Source organism: Mustela lutreola, chromosome 4 (genome assembly GCF_030435805.1).
Source record: "Mustela lutreola isolate mMusLut2 chromosome 4, mMusLut2.pri, whole genome shotgun sequence".
NCBI lineage: Eukaryota > Metazoa > Chordata > Mammalia > Carnivora > Mustelidae > Mustela > Mustela lutreola.
In genome coordinates, this window is record NC_081293.1 from 127378408 (window position 1) to 127389839 (window position 11432).

The following is an 11432-nucleotide window of genomic DNA, read 5'->3' on the forward strand; positions in this document are numbered from 1 at the left end:
TCATTGTTGGAAATGAGGATCCTGAGCACTGTGTGTGTTTGTGTGTGTGTGTGTGTGTGTGTGTGTGTGTATGTTTGTTTTAATTGGGATAGGAAAGTTATGGATATGCATTTTTAAGTTCCTGTGGTGAGAGTCATTCTTGATCTCATTGGCCATGAGTCCCCTTACCATCGGATTGGCTTGACAGTAGTGTTTAGGAAGGAAAGCAAGGCTTATGACTAATGTTAGCAGTGCAGACGTCCATGAGACCTTGAGTACCTTAAAGCCACCTCTTGTGTCAGGAGATAAGAGCTTTCCTGTTACATAGAAAATTGGATGTTCTCTTCCCAATCCTGACCTAGCCTATTAACATGAAAAGTGGAATGGAGCTGTGTTCCTTCCACCAGCAAGTCCATCTCTGTAGTCCAAGCACCTCTCTCTAAGGAATATGAGTGAAGGACAGGGGATCCTTGTGTGTGATCTTGAGTTGGTAGTGAATTTTTTTGATAGCTAACCCTATGTGTTGTTAGTAATATATGTATTAGTTAACAAGTTAAGACGATTAAACCTCTAGAGAGCCATCAGATTTACTGACATATGGCTCCAGAGGCTTCTGCTTAAATTAAGCAGATTTAGCATGTGTCTCTAGGTATATATATCTCTTTAGAAGATGGGGTTTTAGTTTATTGTGATATGAGTTCTCTGATGGGTCCAAAATAAGTCATTGATTTTCAGTTTGCCCAGCTTTATCTTGTTAAGGATGAGTGTGATAACTTTTAACCTCTTTGCATGTCATAGCTGGTCCTAGAAGTCTCTTCATCATTGTTTTAAATATTTAATATGGAGAACATGTTAAAGAAACTGTGTCTATTCCACATTTCTGAACCACAGCAGCATTGATGAGGTTAATTAAAAAGATTCTCTTGAAAGGTCTGATTTCCTCTTTCTCTTTTCTCACTTGGATTTCTAATATAGTAAAGTGAAAAAGATTCTGTGAATGATGCTCTCTTACATTCCTTATTTTTGTTACCCTGATGATTAGCACCACTAAAACAATCAATCATATTCAGAATCCTAGAAAGCCTTGATGACAAATCAGAACATGCAAAAGATAACAGATACTCAGATGTGAGGTATTTAAATTTGGAATATGCCTTGGTGAGAGATAATTTAGTATCTGTATAAGCTCTCCTGATGACCAGTCCTTCATAGGTTGGGCATGATTAATAATTTAAATACATTTCTCCTGGGAAAATGGAATACTTGATTGATTATAGCCTGTGGACATGATTCATATGTAAGAGCCTTACTTGAAGTTCACTCCAAGCCTTCCCAATACTCTCACATTGTAGCTATATGATTGTACTTGGAAGGAAAACAGGATTGGAAGTCTCCACAACCTTGAAAGACTTTGATCTTTTACTCCTAGCCATTTGACACATTTGCTAATGTCCCAGTTTTCCATCATAACTTGCTATGGACCTTTTGAATATAATGCAGCAATATTACAGACCTCCCTCTGTTGTCTATAGACTTCATCATCTGATGATTAAATGTGGTACAATGCTATGGCAGTTTCTTTATTTTGTAGGGAGTTTTGAATGACAGGTGTTTCTCTAAGTTGACTATTGAGACTCTGTATTCCTGATTAGCAAGTTAGATGTTAGCATTGGTTTATACAGTATATGCTTATTTTCTAAAACCAAATCTCTGTTTTCCCCTAATCAGATGATGTTATGTTGAATTAAACAAAAAATATAGCCCAAGAAGATTTTAACAAAGTAAAGTCCTTTACTGTTACAACATTTCTTTTGGACAAATTGGTCACAAACCTTTGCAAATAAACAAGTGAAACTAACCAACCGAACATTAATGCCTATCAACATGCTTAAATCTACTGAAAACATTAAGGACATTTTGCCACAAAATAAAAACTAGCGTTAGGTTGGCCTTTATACTTAAAAAGTCATGCAGGAGCCAGGCTTATTTTACTATAGCCACACTGACCAGGAAAGACTGGCCAAAAATAAATCGAAAAGGATAAAGTGATTTGGATGCCAGTGTCCTTAACTTTATCGTTTATCTCACTGAGGTCTCCATTGTGATCCCAAAGCATTGTAACCTTCGTCCTAGCATCTGTCCTTCTGTGTACCCTGAGGAAGGCTGTACCTCCTTCCAAGTGGAGGGGCCTCAAACAGTTACTCGCAATCATCTAGTCTGACAGCAGAAGGCAGGCAATGGAAGGCTTTTTAATTGACTGATTGATGGATGGATTAATCCATTCAGTCATTCGTTTATCTGTTTCTAATAACTGAAGGACTAGAAATGAGATCTGCATACTCATTTTGAAATGAGGTCAAACACTGCACTTAAACTTCATTTAGTCTCAGATGCTCAAGCTCGTTAAAAATATGAGGGCCAGTGAACAGCAGCAGGCCTTCTACATAACTCTTGAAAGCCTCTGTTCTTTTCAGTGTTAATGAGAGTGTGAGCTTTAGAAACAACAGCAGGAAAACAAGCCCAAATGGTTAGAAACAAAGATTAGAATTTCAAAAAATGCTTCGGTTGACACTGTGACATTTCTAATTGTTCTATTTATTGTGTTATACATTAGCCAGCTTATTTGAGTGGGCTTATTAGTAACAGGCTCATGCACAATCACATTGAGTATAGGAAGCTATTCGCATTACACAGGTATCTGCATACAGCAAATGTTGCAGGAGGTTCTCACACATTGCTTTTTTTTTTTTTAAATATTTTTATTATAAAATTAAACACAGACATAGGAAACCAAGCCAAACAAATATGTGGCTTAGTGAATTATTATACAGTGAACACCCTTATAACTGCCACCAAAATCAAGAAATAGAATTGCCAGCCAGCCCTATAACCCTTCTACATGCCTCATCCTAACACAGTCCCTTTCTACCTCTCAAGGCTCACCATTGTGACATTTATAATAACCACTTCCTTGCATTTATTTATGGTTTTATCACTCAACTGTGTACCCCTAAACCCCATAGTTTAGTCCTGCCCATATGGATTTTTAAAAATTGTTTAATTTTTTAATAAACATATAGTGTATTATTAGCCCCAGGGGTACAGGTCTGTGAATCTCCAGGTTTATACACCTCACGGCATTCCCCGTAGCACATACCCTCCCCAATGTCCATAACCCCACCACCCTCTCTCTACCCCCCTCCTCCCAGCAACCCTCAGTTTGTTTTGTGAGATTAAGAGTCTTATGTTTTCACACGTTGCTTTGTACCTTTATGAAAAGTTCCCTGTGAAGGAAATATTTAGCCCTCCTTGGACAGACAAAAGAAAACTCTGCCAATGCAATTTTTGTCCTTACTAGCCACTCAACTCACCTTCATTTATTTATTCTATAAATACTGACATAAAATGTGGAATAATCTCAAGGATACAGAATTTAATTTTGAGATGATGTATGTATATAGGTGTGTATGTGTGTGTATATATCATACATATAAACTTAATATGAAAGAAGTATTATAAAAGAGTAAATATAGATGAATTTTTTAATAAATCATATTGAGAAAATTTGCTCCATAGAAACTTTAAGGTAAATTCTCATATTCTACCATACACTAAGTTCCAGATAAATTAAAGAGTTAAATATAAGATTTTGTCATGAAATATTTCTTTATTTATAGAAGCATAAATAAAAATTTAAAGCATTGGGACATCTGGGTGGCCACTGCCTTCAACTTAGGTCATGATCCCAGGGTCCTGGGATCGAGTCCCACATCAGGCTTCTTGCTCAGTGGGGAGCCTGCTTCTCTCTCTGCCTCTGCCTGCCACTCTGCCTCCTTGTGTGCTCTCTCCCTCTCACAAATAAATAAATAAAATCTTAAAAAAAAAATTTAAAGCATAAACTGATAGGCTTGACAATATAAATGAAAGATTTTCTATACATTACAAATATAACGCACAATATTAATGAACCAGTGGTAAAACTCATTAGAGGAATATTTTCAATAAATATGTGAAGACTTAATCTCAATATGTAAATAGCCTTTACAAATGAATAAATTATGAGAAAAGGACAAGTAGATGAATTACAAAAAGAAAGAAAATGAAGAAGCCAAAAATTAGTCAATGTATTTGTAATCAAAGATACATGGGATATTATCACTTTTCCCTAACATTTAAAATGTTAATATACAATATTGAATTTTTCTTTCTTCACATTGCTGCTAACATATATATATGCTAAGTATTTGCTAGATAACTCTTTTAATCTCTTTGCATATGTTTATTCAACTTAATTCTCATGATAAACCTATGCGCTTGGTATCATTGTTATCTCCTCTTTATAGATAGGAAAACTGACAGTGAGAGGTGATACAGGTTTCCAAAGTCACAAAGCTAGCATATGGTGAAGCTGGCATTGGAACTTGGGTAGTCTGGCTTTGTTTTTTGTTTTTTATTTTTTTCCCAGATTTTATTTACTTAACTGTAGAGGAAGAGGTGGGGAGGGGAAGAGGGAGAGAAAGAATCTCAAGCAGACTTCACATTAAGCATGGACTCCAAGGTGGGGCTCCATTCTGGTACTCTGAGATCGTGACCTGCGCCAAAATCAAGAGTTGGGTCCTCAACTGACTGAGCCACCCAGATGCCCCTGGCTTTTGAGTTCTCCAGCTGGGTAAGGAGAGATAGACATCAAGCGTGCTCATTGAGGTGTATACTGATACATCCTTTTTGGAGAGCAATTTGTGTGTAAACACACATATCATAGTTTCAAAGAACTTTAGTTGCTTAATACTACGAAAAACCTAAATATCAGATAATGAAAATCAGAGCATAAAATTGTCCATTCCATATGAGACCCACATGAAGATGTCAGTCATCGGTAACACAGGGAAATGAGTTTCTATGTGATTTTTTTTAAAGCATACTTTTCTATTTTTAAAAATTTCCTAAAATGACTTGTATAACCTTTTAGTCCAAAATCTCTGTAAAATCCTATCTAAATGTTAAAATTAAAAAAAATAGTAACCTCTGGACTCCTTAAACCTTACAGGGGTTACAGGTTAAAGATTCACTGACTATAAAAGAGGGTTAGCCCTTCAATACTTATCCTTCATTTATTTGGCCACTTAAGTAGTCTGAAAATAGGAAAAAGCCCTAAGCCATGTCAGTTACATTTGACTCACTAATTCAACAAATACTGTCTGTGGGTATTCTTCATGCTATACGTTATTTTAGGGATACTGCAGCAAACAAAAATATATCAACTATTCTGCTTGTGGCATTTTCATTTCACCAGGGAGGGATGAACAATAAATATGTGATAAACAAGAAGAATGAAACAGTAATAGCACTAAAGATTTATGGAAGATGCTACATTAAGTGGTATTTATGCAAAGACAAAAAGAAGTACAAGAAGAAGTTATCTAAGGAAGAGCATTTTGTGCAGAGGGAATCGTTAGCATTGGAGGCTGGGAGTGCACTTAGTTTGCTGGAGAGCAGCAAAGAGGCCATATAACACATGGGAAGTAGAGCTGGAGAATGGGGAGGAGGTTGAAGACAAATGCAATCTGTGTAGGGCTCTATGGGGCCCTGTTGGAACTTTGCATTATACTCTAAATGAATGTAGGTTTAACCAATGGAGTGACATGATCTGGCTTAACTTCAAGAGGCTCACTGTGAATGTTGTGGGAAGAGATGCTAGGGGCCAAGATAGAGGCACGAAGACCAATGAGAGAGAACTGGAACCTGAACTAGTTGGGTACATAGCAGTGGATTGTATGTAGAACAATCAAACTTGGGATATGTTGTGAAGGTAGACCTAATAAAATTTGCCAATGGTTTGGATGTTGAGTATAAAGAAAGAGGGACTCTTTCAAGAATGACCTTAGGAGAAAAAAATAAAGACTCTTCAAGTAAAAGACAAAAGCTAATTTCACTTAAAAGACGCAACACTTCTTGCCCTTCCACAGCAGTCCTGCCCATTTTTAGTCCTGCCATTTTCTGATGTGACATGGGAAATGGCCACCCCTTTGTGATTCCCCAACAACCTGAGTTATTCTTTTGGCCAATCTGTGAGACTCTTGGGGAAGGATATTATCCTACTATTATTTCTATTTCCAATACCTAGTATGGTGCCTGGCATGTTGAAGGTGCTTCAAGTATATTTGTTGAATGGATAGATTATTTGCTTAATTGAATGATTAATTAAATGAGTAAATAATTATTGGATTTTCTGTGTAGTCATGACAATTTACTCTCTTTCCTTTTCAGGGTAGAATAAAATTAATAAATGTGTTTTTGTATGTAATAAGATTTCTTTTATTCCAGACAGTCTTGGGTTTCATTTTTCAAGTTGTTTTCATAAATTATATATTCTAATCAACATGTAATTATTAAGCTGGTCACCAGATCCTCTGGCAAGTGTCCCAGAACCACCAGCTGGGCGCTAATCAAAAATACTACTTCAGTTCAGAGGGGCAGGGAGCCTGTTCAGTGGGGATGACTAAGATGTTATATATCCCGAGTGTTGGGAGCTTCATAAATATTTCTGATAACTGGATCTGAAAACCTGAACACTATTTTTAACCTTTTGTTCTTTTTTTTTTTTTTTACTAGCCATGACACCTGATAATTCTTCCTTTATAGATAAGTAGACCCCCACTTTGCATTTCTTCATTCTCGTGTGTCTAAGCATTTATAACCTCAAGCCCAGATTTCTGTGGTTTCCTTCTAACTGATAATCGTATCAGCCCTGAGAGGCTCCTGCCCTTCTTCCTCTTTCCATCTTATTTATGACTTTGATGTTTCTTCCTAAGGATTCATTATGTCATTCTTCTTAGAAAGAACTTAAGAAATCTCCCCTTTAGCCAAAAGCTACTGCCCAGATTCCTCTGGCCCATTTGCCAGATGTCTTCCATTCTGACTGGTATTTATGGAATGGCCCCCTGTGCGAGACATGACACTATATCACCTTGCCTCTGTTCTCCCATTGTATTGCTCACATTCCCCTTCCTAGGTAATGAATTCTCTGTGCTATTTCCTGCAGTCGCACTGCAACTCTCTATATAATTTTCATTTTTGCCTTTCACCTGATGATGAGCAAACCTTGTAACTCCTTATTGTCCATGGGAAAGCTGCATGACCCACCCATCCCTACCTGAGAACTGCCTCCTGCATGCCATGTCAGCTCTAGCTGTTCCCTGCTGAGCGCTCTTTTCTTTTCTTTTTTTTTTTTTTTAAAGATTTTATTTATTTATTTGACAGACAGAGATCACAAGTAGGCAAAGAGGCAGGCAGAGAGAGAGAGAGAGAGAGAGAGAGGGAAGCAGGCTTCCTGCGGAGCAGAGAGCCTGATGCGGGGCTCGATCCCAGGACTCTGAGATCATGACCCGAGCCGAAGGCAGCAGCCCAAACCACTGAGCCACCCAGGCGCCCCTGAGCGCTCTTTTCTGACGTAACACTATACTGCATGCTTTTCAAGTCTTTCTTTAAGAAGTCTTCTTGTAAAATTCTTCACATTTGCATATAAATTTTATATTTCCAGCTAGACTGTAATGCCCTTGTAGGCAGAGAGTGTATATATCTTATTTTCTTTATATCCCTAATTTTTCAGTTATCTGTGAACTGTTACTAAGTGCATATTGCCTTGATCTAAGAAGTATCATGGTGGGTGTTAAACATCTTTTTAAAAAAATTTTTAAATATTTTTTAAAAGATTTTATTTGAGAGAGAGCAGGAGTGTGGGGGACGGGCTGAGGGGGAGAGAGAAGCAGACTCCCCATTGAGCAGGGATCCTGATGCAATGCCGGACTTAATCCCAGGACCTGATCCTTGATCATGACTTGAGTCAAAGGTGGACGCTTACCCGACTGAGTCACCCAGGTGCCCCATACATCTTTTATAACAAATTCTTTTTTTTTTTTTTAAAGACACATTTATTCAGCGTCATGATCAGACTATTACATTTAGCAATCAACAGCATGGGTGCAAAAAAAAAAAAATCTACATTAAAACCCTTTGTTGGAATGCTTTACACTTTCCACAGAACAGAAACTAAAATAACCTGTTATACAATTAGTCACAAATACAGTCCTCGAGTTTTTTTGCCCATACACATGAGTATTGTCTAAAACATGTCTTCTTTGTAGCAGCTAGGCCCTGCCACCACTGTGCTTGGCTGAGTTCACAAATCTGTTGTAACCGGTAGCTTCCCTGTCACTTCTCTGGCTCTCCTCTCCTGCTAAGCTTTGTTTCCTGGCAGTAATTAAAACCTTCTGCACTGCCATAGCTGCTGCTGCTGCTGGAACCACCATAGCCACCTTGGTTTCGTGGTTTGGCGAAGTATTGGCCTCCACCACCATAAGGGCCAGAGCTTCTGCCTCCAAAATTGCCTCCTTTCATGGGTCCAAAATTTGAGGATTGATGGTTGTAATTGCCAAAATCATTATAGCTTCCGCCACCTCCAAAGTTGCTTCCATCATTACCAAATCCGTTATAGCCATCCCCACTGCCACCATATCCACCACCACCTCGACTGCCACCAAAGCCACCTCGACCACTGAAGTTTCCTCCGCGACCAAAGTTGTCATTCCCACCAAAACCACCTCCACGACCACCACCAAAGTTTCCAGAACCACTTCGACCTCTTTGGCTGGATGAAGCACTAGCCATCTCTTGCTTAGAGAGTGCTTTCCTTACTTCACAGTTGTGGCCATTCACAGTATGGTATTTTTGAATGACAATCTTGTCTACAGAATCATGGTCATCAAATGTTACAAAAGCAAAACCCCTCTTTTTGCCACTGCCTTGGTCAGTCATGATCTCAATCACTTCGATTTTCCCATACTGTTCGAAATAATCTCTTAGATGATGTTCTTCAGTGTCTTCTTTAATGACACCAACAAAAATCTTTTTCACAGTTAAGTGGGCACCAGGTCTTTGAGAATCTTCTCTTGAGACAGCCCTCTTTGGTTCCACAACTCTTCCATCCACCTTGTGTGGCCTTGCATTCATGGCTGCATCCACCTCCTCCACAGTGGCATAGGTGACAAACCCAAAGTCTCTGGAGCGCTTGGTGTTCGGATCTCTCATTACCACACAGTCCGTAAGTGTTCCCCATTGCTCAAAATGGTTCCTCAGACTCTCATCGGTTGTTTCAAAGCTCAGACCTCCGATGAAGAGCTTCCGCAGCTGTTCAGGCTCTTTGGGAGACCCTGACTTAGACATGACGGCGGTGGGAGGGGAGACTTTAACGATGCTTACTCGGCGGCGTCCACAGGCAGAAAGGAGTAACCTCTATAACAAATTCTACATAACACTCGGGAGCCACTTTGTGACGTGACTTCCAGGGTTGGGGACTCTCAGCCACTACATATGCATTCACCTGTGCCTACAATGTCTGCTTTATTGAGCTGCTTGTCCTTAATGTCCTTGATTAGCCTGCAATGTAAATTTGATAAATTATATAAAAATGCCTTTGTGATATCTATTGTCCATTTGTGACGTCTTTTACATTGCTTTGCCGAGTTGGTATAGCATGGTAATGGGAAAACAGAGAACTCGGAATCAGTCAGACTGGAAGTAAAATCCCAGACTGACATTTTTTTCACTTTAGGAATGGGTAGTATCATTTCTCCAGTCCTTTGTTTTCTTTTCAGTACAATAGTGTAGATCATAGTAATGCTTTGTAAGATTGTAATGAGACATGTATGTAAGGCATTTAAAATAGTACTTGAAAATAAGTCCTTGATAAGTATTAGAAATTATTATTATTACTAGCATTGTCATCATCATCATCTTCATTATTGTTACTAAGGTACAACAAGGCCTCATTAATTCAAAGACTCCATAATAATACCATTCATATTAAAAATGTAAGCAAGAGAGGAAAAATTGAGGGCTAGGATCTGCAACAAAGTACCTGTCAAAAACTTTTTTTAAAAATACTTTATGCCTTTGTAAAGTAGAACCACTCTAGCTGTCCATATTGTGTGTAAAAGAAGTAGAATAGAAATTATTATTTCATCCTGTCAATACTGAGATACAAAGATTGGTTAAAAATAAACCAGAGAATTATAGAATAAAAGTATAAAACTTAAGAAAAAATAGAAAAATTGGAGGCTACTTAATTTAAGTGGTCTCATATATTACAAAATACAATCTTGAGGGTCTCATTTATTGTGCCAAAATCATATACTTGATAAATCACATTGCCAGAAATTAGCAGAAAAGGTAACATTATTTACCATTAACCCTGTTTAAGAAAATTAAAAAAAGGAATAGATATTTCTGTATAAGAACATTCTATTAATTTCAAGAACCTATAGCCTGTCCGATTGATACTAACATTTTGCACACAATTGCATATCACTGTGTCCTAAAGCACTGCTAAAATGGCAGTAATACAACTTTTAAAATGGTGTGAGGTGGTACATGGACAAAGAATTTGGAGAGGAGAGAGGAGAAAGTATTAAAAGCTTATTAACTGGAAAGCAGATAAAGTGGCAAATGACGTAGCAGGTGCAAGAATGCTGAATTCTATTTCAGCAGTGATGAGGTCACTAACTTAAAACTAAAGTTTTTCAAGAGGCTCAGGCTTTGGTTATTTCTTGTTACTGATAGAGTTGGAGATAAAGGAGGAGCTAAAATGATTAGGGGAAAGATTCTGTAACAGTTGGGTAAAGACATTTATTCATGGAGAAATAAAAAAGGATAATTCAGGGAACGAAAAGAGCTCTAGAAATTTTAAATATGCAGTAAAAACTAAAACTTCAATGAAGGAGTTGGAAAAGTTGAAGAATTCTCCAGGATGTAATTTTTTTTAAAGATATGAAAAATAGAAGAGCACTGTAAAGAGAACTGTAAAGAAACTAGAGGACTATTCCAGGAAGCCCACCATTTGTGAGACTGGGTTTCTAGAAAGGGGGAAAAAGAAATGGAGGAAAGGAAATCATTAACAAATGCAAGTAAATTTTCTAGAATAGGAATATGAGATTGCAGAATTTCCTATTAGTTTACTAATTGAATGAATGACAGCCACAACCACATAATTGACATTCCAGCACCTAGAGGGGGAAAAAATAAGAAAGGGAAGAGTCCGCAACTTTCCAGAGGGGAAATAAATTTAACACAGTAACTAATATAAAGTATTCAATGTGTTGGTAGCGTGATTTGAAGCCAGAAAACTCTGGAGAATGTCTTCAAAATTCTCAGGAAAATAATTTCTCAGGAGAAGATTGAAGGACAAAAAAAGAGGGTAAGAAAGAGAAGGATCCATAGAGCTGGAATGCCAATCCAAGGGAAAAGAGGAGAAAATTGCCAGGATGGTAAAGGGAGACCCTGTTTTATATTGGGTTCCTTCAGAATAAGAATTTGGTAATGGTTTTTTCCCTTCCTTCTTGTAATGTCCTCCATGCTAGTCCTTATGTTCCACAAATAAGTGAAACCATATGATAATT

The 11432-nt window shown here is 37.8% G+C and overlaps 1 protein-coding gene across 1 annotated transcript; it reads right to left on the reverse strand.

The window, feature by feature from the left end:
• Positions 1-7936: 7936 nt before the first annotated feature.
• Positions 7937-9257, reverse strand: LOC131829340 (heterogeneous nuclear ribonucleoprotein A1-like). The gene has a single exon (XM_059171049.1). The coding sequence runs from the start codon at positions 9199-9201 to the stop codon at positions 8191-8193; it is 1011 nt and encodes a 336-aa protein (XP_059027032.1). The 5' UTR covers positions 9202-9257; the 3' UTR covers positions 7937-8190.
• Positions 9258-11432: the final 2175 nt, after the last annotated feature.